The sequence below is a fragment of the Scyliorhinus torazame genome, chromosome 9 (genome assembly GCF_047496885.1).
Source record: "Scyliorhinus torazame isolate Kashiwa2021f chromosome 9, sScyTor2.1, whole genome shotgun sequence".
Classification (NCBI taxonomy): Eukaryota; Metazoa; Chordata; class Chondrichthyes; order Carcharhiniformes; family Scyliorhinidae; genus Scyliorhinus; species Scyliorhinus torazame.
In genome coordinates, this window is record NC_092715.1 from 108,555,285 (window position 1) to 108,569,766 (window position 14,482).

General features: G+C 45.4%; 1 protein-coding gene across 1 annotated transcript in view; it reads right to left on the reverse strand.

The window, feature by feature from the left end:
• Window positions 1-14,482, reverse strand: part of LOC140429419 (solute carrier organic anion transporter family member 4C1-like) — a 285,020-nt gene that overhangs the window by 210,301 nt on the left and 60,237 nt on the right. The window contains exon 3 of the mRNA XM_072516370.1: window positions 10,867-11,061. Coding sequence (XP_072372471.1) covers window positions 10,867-11,061 — 195 coding nt within the window. The remainder of the gene's footprint in view (window positions 1-10,866; window positions 11,062-14,482) is intronic.

Genomic DNA, 14,482 nt, shown 5'->3' on the forward strand with positions numbered 1-14,482 from the left:
CTAGATTAAAAAAAGAAAAAGAAAGAAAGAGCTTACCTGTTATTCACTCCCCTTCTCAGCATGCTATCACTCAGCTAGTGTCACTTGACAACAGCTCCTCCACAAACCACCTTCAAGTTAGGGTGAGCACACGGACGTATGCAAATTTCCCCCGCAACAGCCAATCAGCAACTTCGCTCTACTCCCCTCTGCTGGTTTGCTTAATTGGAACATAGTTCCAGGTGAAGAGAGTAAGTTCAAGTTTTCCTTTTATTTAATAACTGTTTTAACTGTCAACTGTAAAGCTATTAATTTGTTGCTCATGTGATTGAAATAAAATGAAATGAAAATCGCTTATTGTCACAAATAGGCTTCAAATGAAGTTACTGTGAAAAGCCCCTTGTCGCCACATTCCGGCGCCTGTTCGGGGAGGGTGGTACGGGAATTGAACCATGCTGCTGGCCTGCCTTGGTCTGCTTTCAAAGCCAGTGATTTAGCCCTGTGCTAAACCAGCCCCTAATTGATTCTCTGTCTAAATTAAAGTTTGTTTTCGCATAAAAGATAACTATTGGTCAGTGTTATCACTGTAACATTTCCTCACAGTTTTACAAATTGAAAATAGTTGGGTTTTCAGCTGGGATCTTTACAGTGTTAAATATGGATACCGTTGGTCATAATCATTAGCCATAGATGAAGGATCTCTCTGTGTGATGTGTAACATTATCGTATTTAATTCCTGAGAAGCACAGTTACAATTTTTCTACATTTGTGCGCTGAAGGTGGGAATTTCAGGCATATTATGTTATGTGTATTTGGTGCAGTAAGGGTTAAAAGCTTGAGTTAGGGTGTGACTGCTGCAGTCATGTTTTAAAATCCTGGTTTGCAAGACAGAGGTGCACATAACGCACCGTAAAGGCTTGGGCTCATGGATTTTTGTTTGGATTCAGAGAGTTCCCTGTGGAGTAATTAGTTAAAGACCTTTGTGTTCAGTTCGTAAGATGAGGAGGTGTTATAACCTGCCTGACAACTACTGGCTGGGGACTATTGTCTATCCCACAATCCTTAGTGAGTATGAGCTCCCCCAATGAGGAGGGCGGAGAAATCATTAGCAGAGTTGTTATGGGCAAGGGTTTTGAGAACCCCAAAGTGTATCATGGAGTTCACCTGACCGACGACTTTTACTAGATTGTGGAATGGGAAGCACATGGCCCACTCTACAGGTGTGGTGCAGCAGAAATTTAAAAGTATTTTTAAAAGCAAAACAATGTTTATTTTGTGAACTCAGTTTTTATTTTTTTATTTTTTTGTAAATTTAGAATACCCAATTAATTTTGTTCCAATTAAGGGGCAATTTAGCGTGACCAATTCACCTACTCTACACATCTTCGGGTTGTGGGGGCAAAACCCACGCAAACACGGGGAGAATGTGCAAACTCCACACGGACAGTGACCCAGAGCCGGGATCGAATTTGGGACCTCGGCGCCGTGATGCAGCAATGCTAATGAACTCAGTTAACCTTTTTTAAAACATACAGTGAACATCTTAGCACCCATCAATTCAAATACACCCCCAAAGAATACAACACTCTAAGTAATCCTTAAACTTACCTTTTAACATCCATAAGACAAAAATCCTTTTTACAGAAGCACATCACGTTTAAATTCTCTACTGAGAGCAGTTATCACTCTGAATTCACCAAATGATCTAGAGATAGCCTTTAGATGGCAGAGAGATCAAAATTACACCTTCTTTGGCTGGCTTCAGCTCCAATACTAAAACGAAACCAAAAAACACAGACACACCCAAGCTTTTCCTCAAAGCAAAACTAAAAGGCAGAGCCAGAGTTCAGCTCCACCCATGCTCTGACATCACTGAAGCCACTTGAGCAGACAAACATTTCTTAAAGTGACATTCCCATGACACTTCCCCCCCCCCCAGAAAAAAAATTAACCATCAACTTCAAGGTGGTTTCATTTTTCACCTCTTCACTTTCCTTTGAGAAATGCAGACAGTAAACATACTTTTTCGTTTTAAAAAAACACACGCAAACAGGCATAATAACATGTCCATTTCAGTTCTTCTTCCTGTAACTCGCCATCACATTCTTGACAAAGCATTGGCTATCACGTTATCTCATCTTGCCACATGTATTATTTTTTAATGAAATGGCTGTAACAATAACTCCATCGAAACAGTCTGGCATTGTTATTCCGGAATCACACCAAAAACGTCACTGGATTATGATCAGTATAGATAATTGTGTCAGACGGATTGCTGGTCACATAAATTTGAAAATGTTGCAAAGCCAGCATCAAGCTCAAAGTCTCCTTCTCAATCGTGGAATACTTCTTCTGATGAGAATTCAATATTTTTGAAAAATAACCAAAAGGCCGCTCTAGCCCTTCGTCGTCATCTTGTAGAAGCACCGCAACTACACCCACATCACTCGTATCAACAGCCACTTTGAATGGTTTTGTGTAATTTGGGATGGCGAACACATGAGCAATGGTTAACACAGCCTTCAGGCCGTCAAATGCCTGTTGACACTCCACTGTCCACTGGAATTTGTTACGCTTCTTCAGCAAGTCCGTCAGTGGAGCGACCATACTGCTAACTCGCCAATAACTTTTGTTTTCACATCCCGTGGGACCATTCGACTCTGTCCGATTGTGTGGCCAAGGAAAGTGACTTGGGCTTTTCCAAATTCACTTTTGGCTAGGTTTATCACCAAGCCCGCCTCCTGAAGTCGATCGAATAACTCCGTCAAATGCTTCAAATGTCCTGTCCATGTCTGGCTAAAAATTACCAGATCGTCGATATATACCGCACAATGGGTAATCCTGAAACAACTTTGTTAGTTAACCGGTGAAATGTGGCTGGGGCGTTTTTCATGCCAAAAGGTATTACTTTGAATTGGTATATACCATCTGGAGTCACAAAAGCTGAAATCTCCTTCGCCATGTCGGATAAAGGTACCTGCTGGTAACCTTTGAGTAAATCCAATTTGGAAATACAAGCTTGATTGTCCCACTTTCTCAATGCAATCCTCCAAACGTGGGATAGGATATGAGCCCGTACTTGTAACTGCATTAACCTTTCTATAGTCAACATACAACCATTGGGTACCGTCGGGTTTTGGTATCATCACTATGGGTGAGCTCCATTGGCTGCAACCCACTTCAATTATGCCATTTTTAAGCATACTTTCAATCTCTTTGTTAACCTGTGCCAATTTTAAAGGGTTAAATCTATATGGATGTTGTTTGATTGGAACATTTCTCACATTTACATCATGTATAGCCATTTTAGTGCATCCCAACTTATCTCCACAAACTGGCCCGTGTGATATCAATAACTGTTTCAGGTCAGTCCGTTTTTTCTCTGGAAGATAACTCAACACTTTAATAACATCCTCATTTTCCAATTAAATTTGAGGTATGTCAAATTCACAGTCATCTGGATTTGGACTGGATTGGATTGGATTTGTTTATTGTCACGTTTACCGAGGTACAGGGAAAAGTATTTTTCTGCGAGCAGCTCAACAGATCATTAAGTACATGAGAAGAAAAGGGAATAAAAGAAAATACATAATAGGGCAACACAACATATACAATGTAACTACATAAGCACTGGCATCGGATGAAGCATACAGGGTGTAGTGTTGATTAAGTCAGTCCATAAGAGGGTCATTTCGGAGTCTGGTGACAGTGGGGAAGAAGCTGTTTTTGAGTCTGTTCGTGCGTGTTCTCAGACTTCTGTATCTCCTGCCCGCTGGAAGAAGTTGGAAGAGTGAGTAAGCCGGGTGGGAGGGATCTTTGATTATACTGCCCGCTTTCCCCAGGCAGCGGGAGGTGTAGATGGAGTCAATGGATGGGAGGCAGGTTCGTGTGATGGACTGGGCGGTGTTCACAACTCTCTGAAGTTTCTTGCGGTCCTGGGCCGAGCAGTTGCCATACCAGGCTGTGATGCAGCCCAATAGGATGCTTTCTATGGTGCATCTGTAAAAGTTGGTAAGAGTCAATGTGGACATGCCGAATTTCCTTAGTTTCCTGAGGAAGTATAGGCGCTGTTGTGCTTTCTTGGTGTAGCGTCAATGTGGGTGGACCAGGACAGATTTTTGGAGATGTGCACCCCTAGGAATTTGAAACTGCTAACCATCTCCACCTTGGCCCCGTTGATACTGACAGGGGTGTGTACAGTACTTTGCTTCCTGAAGTCAATTACCAGCTCTTTAGTTTTGCTGGCATTGAGGGAGAGATTGTTGTCGCTACACCACTCCACTAGGTTCTCTATCTCCCTCCTGTATTCAAACTCATCGTTATTCGAGATCCGGCCCACTATGGTCGTATCGTCAGCAAACTTGTAGATGGAGTTGGAACCAAGTTTTGCCACGCAGTCGTGTGTGTACAGGGAGTAGAGTAGGGGGCTAAGTACGCAGCCTTGCAGGGCGCCAGTGTTGAGGACTATTGTGGAGGAGGTGTTGTTGTTCATTCTTACTGATTGTGGTCTGTTGGTCAGAAAATCGAGGATCCAGTTGCAGAGTGGGGAGCCAAGTCCTAGGTTTTGGAGCTTTGATATGAGCTTGGCTGGGATTATGGTGTTGAAGGCGGAGCTGTAGTCAATAAATAGGAGTCTAATGTAGGAGTCCTTGTTTTCAAGATGCTCTAGGGATGAGTGTAGGGCCAGGGAAATGGTGTCTGATGTGGACCGGTTGCAGCGGTATGCGAATTGCAGTGGATCAAGGCGTTCTGGGAGTATGGAGGTGAGCGCTTCATGATCAACCTATCGAAGCACTTCATTACGACTGAAGTCAGGGCCACTGGTCGGTAGTCATTGAGGCACGCTGCCTGGTTCTTCTTTGGTACCGGTATGATGGTGGTCTTCTTGAAGCAGGTGGGGACCTCGGAGTGGAGTAGGGACAGGTTAAAGATGTCCGTGAATACCTCTGCCAGCTGGTCCACGCAGGCTCTGAGTGCACGACCAGGGATCCCGTCTGGGCCCGTCGCCTTCCGAGTGTTCACTTTCAGGAAGGCCAATCTGACTTCGGAAGCTGTGATGGTGAGTATGGGTGAATTATGGGCTGCTGGGGCACTCGCCAGCGGATTGTTGATTGCATTGAGTTCATCGGGGAGGGGTGCGCTGCTGCCAGAGATACTGTTCGACTTCGCTTTGTAGCGAGGGTAGAACCCTCAAGAGTATTGAAAGTCAAAGAGATCTAGGAGTACAGGTCCACAGGTCATTGAAAGGGGCAACACAGGTGGAGAAGGTAGTCAAGAAGGCATACGGCATGCTTGCCTTCATTGGCCGGGGCATTGAGTATAAGAATTGGCAAGTCATGTTGCAGCTGTATAGAACCTTAGTTAAGCCACACTTGGAGTATAGTGTTCAATTCTGGTCGCCACACTACCAGAAGGATGTGGAGGTTTTAGAGAGGGTGCAGAAGAGATTTACCAGAATGTTGCCTGGTATGGAGGGCATTAGCTATGAGGAGCGGTTGAATAAACTCGGTTTGTTCTCACTGGAACAAAGGAGGTTGAGGGGAGACCTGATAGAGGTATACAAAATTATGAGGGCCATACACAGAGTGGATAGTCAGAGGCTTTTCCCCAGGGTAGAGGGGTCAATTACTAGGGGGCATAGGTTTAAGGTGAGAGGGGCAAGGTTTAGAGTAGATGTACGAGGCAAATTTTTTACGCAGAGGGTAGTGAGTGCCTGGAACTCGCTACCGGAGGAGGTGGTGGAAGCAGGGACGATAGTGACATTTAAGGGGCATCTTGACAAATACATGAATAGGATGGGAATAGAGGGATACGGACCCAGGAAGTGTAGAAGATTGTAGTTTAGTCGGGCAGCATGGTCGGCACGGGCTTGGAGGGCCGAAGGGCCTGTTCCTGTGCTGTACATTTCTTTGTTCTTTGTTCTTTGTAGCCCGTTATGTTGTTTAGTCCTTGCCACAACCGCCGAGAGTCTGTCTGTGACTCTAGCTTGGTTTGATATTCTCTCTTGGCATTCCGGATGGCTTTGCGGAGGTTGTACCTGGATTTCTTGTGTAGGTCAGGGTCGTCTGCCTTAAACGCCTCAGATCTGTCCTTCAGTAGGGAGTCAATCTCGCGATTGAGCCATGGTTTCCGGTTGGGGAACGCACGTACTGCTTTCTTTGGCACGCAGTCGTCCACACATTTGCTGATGAAGTCTGTGATGGTGGTGGCATACTCATTTAGGTTGGTCGTTGAGTTCTTAAATATGGACCAGTCCACTGTCTCTAAGCAGTCACGTAAGAGCTCTTCTGTCTCCTCGGACCAGCACTGCACAACCTTCTTAGCTGGATTCTCCCGCTTGAGTTTCTGCTTGTATGCCAGGAGAAGGAGCACCGTCTTATGGTCTGATTTCCCAAAGTGCGGTCAGGGGGTGGAACGGTGCACCCTTGATTTTTGAGTAGCAGTGGTCAAGAGTGTTGTCGCCCCTGGTGGGACAGGAGATGTGCTGGTAGAAGTTTGGCAGTACACTCTTGAGGTTGGCCTTGTTGAAGTCTCCGGCCACGATGAACAAGGCCTCCGGGTGTTCTGTTTCGTAGATTTGGTTCATCACTTTGAGTTAGAATCATTAAAACGTCCTCCTTTTTCTCTCCTTCCCTTTCAAAGTACCTTTTAAGCATATGACACATGTCACATGACACACTCGGTAGTTTTCCTTCTATCTGGCGTTCTTACCGCATAATTCACCTCATTTAATTTCCTTTCAATCTAATAAGATCCACAAAACCTTGCTTTTAAAGGTTCACCTACCACTGGTCACAACACTAAAACTTTATCTCCACAGGCAAAACTACGAACTTTGGATTTCTTGTCCGCTACCCGTTTCATCACATGTTGTGCAACTTTTAACTGTTGTCCAGCCAATTCCCCTGCTCTATTTAATTGTTCCCTAAAATTTGACACATAATCCAATAATGTAAGTTCTGATTTCTCACTCACCAATTTTTCCTGAATCAATTTAAGTGGTCCTCTTACCTCATGACCAAAAATTAGTTCAAAAGGACTGAATTTGGTTGACTCATTAGGTGCATCCCTAATTGCAAACACTACAAATGGAATTCCTTTATCCCAATCCTCTGTATAATCTTGACAATAAGCTATCAACATTGTCTTTAATGTCTGATGCCACCTTTCTAACGCGCCCTGTGATTCTGGATGGTACGCAGTTGATTTAAATTGTTTTATTCCTAAGTTATCCATGACTTCTTTGAATAACTTTGAGGTAAAATGTGATCCTTGATCCAATTGTATTTCTGTGGGTAGTCCATATCTAATAAAGAATTTAAGTAACTCCTCCACAATCTTTTGAGCTGTAATATTACTTACTGGAATGGCCTCTGGAAACCTAATAGACACATCCATTATCATCAAAAGATATTGATTCCCACTTTTCATTTTAGGAAGCGGTCCGATGCAATCAATTAGGACCCTTGTAAAAGGTTCCTCAAATGCTGGAATGGGTATGAAGGGCGCTGGTTTTATCACTGCTTGAGGTTTCCCTATCACTTGACATGTGTGACATGATTGACAAAATTTCTACATCTTTATGTAGTCCAGGCCAATAAAAATGTTTTGTATTTTAGCTTGAGTTTTCCTCATTCCCAAATGACCTCCCACTGGTACCTCATGTGCAACTCGCAACACCTCCTTTCTATACCCTACCAGCAATACTAATTGATGAACTTCTGCTCACTTTTCATCCGCCTGCATATGTAAAGGTCTCCATTTTCTCATCAAGACATCACTTTTACGGTAATAACACTCTAGTATACACTCAGATTTCCCTTCTGTATATGCTTTCTGATATATCCGGTTTATTTCTACATCTTTCTGTTGTAACTCCGCCAATTTTCCTGAACTAAAAATATCCGCCTCATCCTCCACCTGTTCTTGTTCTTTTTCAACCATCTGATCAAAAATCATTTCTGATAATTGCACTTCAACTTTATCTTCACTCTTTGATTTCTCCTCTTGTCATAACCTGTGACTTTGCGACCTTGTTACTACACAATCCCGAAAAATCCCAGGATACTCGTCCTCCAAAAGTTCAGTTGTCTGATTTTCCACTGGCTTATCAACCACAGTAGGCATCACTCCCACCTGCGATCCAGCTATATCATTACCCAAGATAAACGATATTACTGGACAAGATAGTTTCTCTATTACTCCTACAACCATTTCACCACTCTTCACTGGACTTTCCAACCTTACCTTATATAATGGAACACTACTCTTCTCACCCTGAATTCCGCCTTTTCTGGTAATATTCCTCCCAAACCACATAACTCCTCATCTCTTCCCAATAAAGATTGATTAGCTCAGGTATCTCTTAAAATTGGGACTGCTTTACCTGCTCCTCCTGATACACATGAGTAAACTTTACCCACACAAGTAAATTCTTTAAAGAGATCTGGCACCTTCTTATCAATCACCTCTTGATCAGGCTGTACAATCTTTTGCACCTCCTTCGCTTCCCTTGGGCTTTCCTTTGCCACTTTAACAAACCCCACTGTCTTATCCTGTTTTACCTTATCAGCCTTCCCAGTGCTTTTCTCCCACCACCAACACAATGGGCGCGATTCTCCACTCCCACGCCGGTTGGGAGAATCGCCTGGGCCGCCAAAATTTCTGGGGACGCCGGTCCGACGCCCTCCCGCGATTCTCCCAAGCGGCGGGAACGGCCCGGTCGAGTTTCGCAGGCCGCAGGATCGCCGGAGACACCGAAAATGGCGATTCTCCGGCACCCCCGCTATTCTGAGGCCCGGATGGGCCGAGCGGCCAGGCCAAAACGGCGGGTTCCCCCTGGCGCCGTCCACACCTGGTCGCTGCAGTTGTGGGCGGTGCATCAACGCTGGGGGGGCAGCCTGTGGGGGGGCGAGTGGGGATCCTGCACCGGGCTTCACCTGGAATGTGGGGTGGCCCGCGATCGGTGCCCACCGATCGTCGGTCCGTCCTCTCTGAAGGAGGACCTCCTTCCTTCCGTGGCCCCGCAAGATCCGTCCCCCATCTTCTTGCGGGGCGGATTTAGAGAGGATGACAACCACGCATGCGCGGATGTCGCCAGTTATGCGGCGCCGGCCGCGCCATCTATGCGGCGCCGCCTTTACGTGGGCGACAAGGCCTGGCGCGTGTAGATGACACGGCCCCGATCCTGGCCCATTGTCAGGCCCTGAATCGGTCGGGACCGGGGCCGTTACGCGCCGTCGTGAACCTCGACGGCGTTCACGATGGCGCGGCCACTTCGACGTATGAGTGGAGAATCCCGTCATGTGTCTTTACATGGCCTAGTTTATTACAGTGAAAACATTTTAAACTTTTCATGTCTCTTCCACCCTCCTGGATTTCCTTTTTAATCTGAGGTACACTCTCCTTATTATCTCCCAATTATTATCTTATTATCTCCCTCATTTCATTTTTCATTTTCATTTTCATTTAATTTCATTTCATTTCAAATGATCTCCTTTGCCTCTACCACTTGAGTATTTCTCATGTCCCCAGTTTCTATCCCTCACAGGCTGAAACTGATGTCGAAAACCAAGCTTTGATTTATGAACTAATTCATAATCATCTGTCATTTCTGCTGCTAACCTCACAGTTTTAACCCTCTGCTCTTCCACATGAATTCTCACTACCCAATATATATTTAGGAATTGAATTTTTAAACTCCTCCAAAAGTATAATCTCTCTGAGAGCTTCATACATTTGGTCTATGTTCAAAGCCCTTACCCACCTATCAAAATTACTCTGTTTGATCCTTTCAACCTCCATGTATGTTTGACCAAATTCTTTCCTTAAATTTCTAAACCTTTGTCTATAGGCTTCAGGCACTAGTTCATCTGCACCTAAGATGGATTTTTTCACCACCTCATACGTCCCAGATACCTCCTCCGATAGTGATGCAAACACTTCACTAGCCCTACCTACCAGCTTTGTTTGAATCAGTAATACCCACATGTCCTGTAGCCATTTAATTTGTTTAGCTACCTTCTCAAATGAAATGAAAAAGGCTTCTACCTCCTTCTTATCAAATCTTGGCACTGCGTGGACATATTTAAATAGATTCCCACCAAGCCTTCGACTATGACGCTCTTTCTCATTATCCTCATCACTATCCTCCAACTGTACATTTCCCTTTACGTCCGCCAATTTTAACTGACTGTCATGTTTCATGGCCATTTTCTGAAGTTTAAACTCTCTCTCTTTATCTTTTTCCCTGCTCTGTAGCTCCCTTTCTCTTTCTTTTTGATGGTTCTGTTGTTTAAGTGGGAATAAAGATATCAGTTAAAGGTTACTCTGTCACTGTATTGATTAGCATTTTTAAGGGGTAATTGTAAGCTATTTTCTTGTGTGATGTTCAATATATTGTGTTGAATACTGTGTTCGTAATAAAGTTTATTTCAATATCCCATATCTCTATTTCATCGTGCAATCACTTCTGGAGTGAGATATTCTTTCCTCACAGTCTTACAAAATTAAAATAAAATATTGGTTTCTGTCCAGTATTCTAGCCACTGTTGGGGTCTGGTTCGGGATCCTAATATTTTGGTACAGTACATCTTCTGCCACTTGCAGGAGGAGGCACAACAATTTCAAAAGGAAAGTTCTTAAAAAACGTTCCTGACAAACCATTCTTTTTAATCAGATTAGATCACGTATGCATGATTACATAACTCACTTGCGATAATTACAGCTTGCTGACCAGAATAAGGCACCCACCCCTTCAACTAGTGTGATATATTAATATCATAAAATTCTGATTCAAAGTCCTACAACTTTCCTAAAATCTAGTTATCATAGACAATAAGTGTGATACAATTCCAGATAAAATGACAAGCCATCATGTAAGCATACCTATATAAAGGGAACTTTTCTCAATGGAGACAGAGTCATCAATGTGAGCTGTTCCCAATGTGTACAAAGGGGTTCCTCCCACCCCGTGTAGCAGCTGCCCCAGAAGAAACACCAACAGGAAAATGGTCGATTTAGGTGTACTGGAGGAGTTACAGGTTGGTGTGCTGCCATTATTGTGATGGGAAGAACAGGTACCTGAAAGAAAAAGAAATGACATAATTATCATAGCTTTGAAAGCTAACTCCCAGGAGATGTTCTATACCTTTTTAATACTGATTCTGTTATTTTAGGGTTTGTCAATCCCAATACAAACAGTACTGAGTAATTCATAATGTTATTAGTTCTCCCCTATATTTAGCCATACAGATGAAGATCCTTTGGATCATCACTATGGACAAGTGAAAAAGAGCAACTCAGCATAAATCTTACATTAGTCATCAGGAATGTAAGAACATAAGATAAATCACAGATTATCATAGAATTTACAGCGCAGAAGGAGACCATTCGGCCCATTGAGTCTGTACCGGCTCTTGGAAAGAGCACCCTACCCAAGGTCAACACCTCTACCCTATCCCCATAACCCAGTAACCCCACCCAACACTAAGGGCAATTTTGGATACTAAGGGCAATGTATCGTGGCCAATCCACCTAGCTACACATCTTTGGACTGTGGGAGGAAACCGGAGCATCCGGAGGAAACCCACACACACACGGGGAGGATGTGCAGACTCCGCACAGACAGTGACCCAAGCCGGAATCGAACCTGGGACCCTGGAGCTGTGAAGCAATTGTGCTATCTACAATGCTACCGTGCTGGTTTAAATAAATAGTTTTCTCTCAGGTTAAAGATGATTTGACAAGGTGAAAACATGGGCCTGGATATTAAAAATTATTTAATGGGATATGGATGTTGCTGACAAGACCAGCTGTTTCTAGTTGTCCTTGTTAGCAGTTAACCCTTGTCCTTGTTGGAGTCACCCACATTACTGAGTCTGGAGACCAGGTAAGGGTGGTAGAGGTAGATTCCCTTTCTTAAAGGGTATCAGTGAATCAGATGAATTTTTCATACAATTAATGGTATTTCCTGGTTTACTGAGGCTAGGAGCGCGATTCAGGGAACACATTGCGCCCGATGTGGATCGGGCGCAGCAGATGAATAGTGGGATTGAACCAAGGTCCTCAGCGATGTAGGCAGCAGTGCTAACCACTGCGCCACCATGCCGCCCTGGGGGAAACCAGTTATAATGAGGTCCACGAAGCCACTCGTGCCGTGGTCAGCAATGCATCAGCCTTGACCACCCTGGAGGTACTGTGTAGTACCCCGTAACCGCTCCCCCCCCCCCGAGGGTCTCCCGCTTTGTGTGGTCTGCTATTCCCTCCACAATCTGACATAGCAGCGGGGCGATATACTGGAGGTGTAGGAGGAGGAGCAGTAGGAGGTGGAGGGACATGAAGCCTCGTCTGAGGAGGAGGTGGTCCAGGAGGGGCCGGAGGACGAGCCCAAGGAGGAGCTGGAGAATGGAGGACAGGCAGCGGTAGATATGTGAGGAGGACTAGGGAGGCCGTCACCATTTCTAGATTCTCCTAGGACGAGGCTGTGTCCGTCAGCTCAACCCCACCACCCCCATTTCATTCCCTCTTCCCCAATGTCCCCCTCTCTCCAAGTAATCCCTCCCCACAATTCCCTCTCTCCCCTCAATTTCCCTTCCTCCAGGGTGATGGGCCTGTGTTGGCACTGTCAGCGGGTCACCATGCAGGCAGGAGAATGATGCTAACTTACTGTGAGGAAAGCTCTGGTGGCCCTCAGTTTCTGCTAAAATCACTGACCACATGTCCATTGGATCGCCATTTGATGGGGCCGGGCCACCCGGAGTCATTTCCACCCTGCCACCAAGAGAACACCTTGGAGGAGAGCTCTAAGGAGAACACCGGCTACAAGTCACTGCTATCACCTGCACCTTCCACCAGCACAGCGACACACACTTCGGTGGGCGACATTAGTGGACAGGCTTCTGGGCACAATCTGGTGACCACCACACAGTTGTTGAGGCAGAGGCAGGAATATCCAAGAGAGACATCAGTCGGAGCTCTGCTGGATCTCAGGACTTAGCTGGGTCCCAGCCAGAGCTTCTGGACAAAGTTCTCCCAGGGCTGATGCAAATCGAAGGACATAGCAGTGACATTCAGGAGACGGTGTCAGCGGCTTTCCAGTGATGCCGATTGGAGGAGTCCCAAAGGCTACGATGTAGGAGATGGTGCCGCAATGCGCGGCAGCGAAGCCAACACTGCTGGAGCAAGGCGTCAATGTCTTGAGTGGCGGTGTCCAAGGCATGGCTCAGTCTGTGACCACCATGGCTGATTGCCTCAACATCATGTCACAGTCACTGAGGGATGTGTCCCAGATGCAGATGGACATTGCCACGCCAATCCAGAGCATGGCCAGTCACTGTGGAGTATGGCTGAGGGCGTCGACACCATGGTGCACACAATAGGGAGCCACCAGGACTGATAGCCCCAGAAGACTTAGAGGCCTCGTGAGCTCATTCCAGCTGCCCCTCCATCTCATGGAGTCCCCAAGGGCACTACGAGCATTGTCAGAGAGGAGGAGTGCTGAAGGCCAACCCAGGGCCCGCCACCAAGGAGATGATGGCAGTCGCCCGTTCTTCCGAATGCCCCCCTCCTGACATTGGCGCATCTCAAGGGCAGCGGGTAGAACAGGATGGCATGACAATGCCTGTGACACCAGTAAGTCGGCTGGGACCCCCTTATTGCCTTTATAATTTCTCATCTCAACACAAACTGCTTCTATATCCTGCTTTTTTGAACTTACGTCATCCTTCTCTAATGTGCTAATATCATCATTAATTAACAGAGTCACCCCTCCACCTATTCTCAACTTCCAGTCTTTCCTAAATATCACATATCTTTCAACATTTACCTGCGACAGGTAGAATGGTAAAGTTAGGGTGAAGTTGATTATTGCCTTATGCTGATTCTCTAGCCACCAGTCACAATTCGACTTTTACAACCATCTCCTTCAGGACGAGGTAAGCTCAGTTACTGGTTGTATTACCAAGCTATTCAACGATGGATCTTAATGACCCATTCATGGTACATTTGACATCTTTGATACCCTCAATGCTCCCTCGATGTGGTCTTCAACATGGGGGAGTATCGATTTATCAGTTGAAGGAAGGTGATGGGTGGCGATCAGTGAGTTTGATCAGAAATCATAAGAACTCATGGCGATGGGAAATGATGGCACAATGGTCAGCATTGCTGCCTCACAGCACCAGGGACCCAGATTCAATTCCAGCCTTGGGTGACTTTGTGTGTGAAGTTTGTACATTCTCTCCGTGTGTGCGTGGGTTTCCTCCGGGTGCCCCAGTTTCCCCCCACAGTCCAAAGATGTGCTGGTTAGGTGGCTTGGCCATGCTAAATTGCCCCTTAATGTCCAATGATGTACAGGTTAGGTAGAGTTACGGGGAATGGGTGGTAGGATGCTCTTTTGGAGGGTCAGTGTGGACTCAATGGGCCAAATGACCTCCTTCTGCACTGTAGGGATTCTATGATTCTAACTCTTGGAGTCTTGAGTCAAAGTTGAGGATGCCCAAAA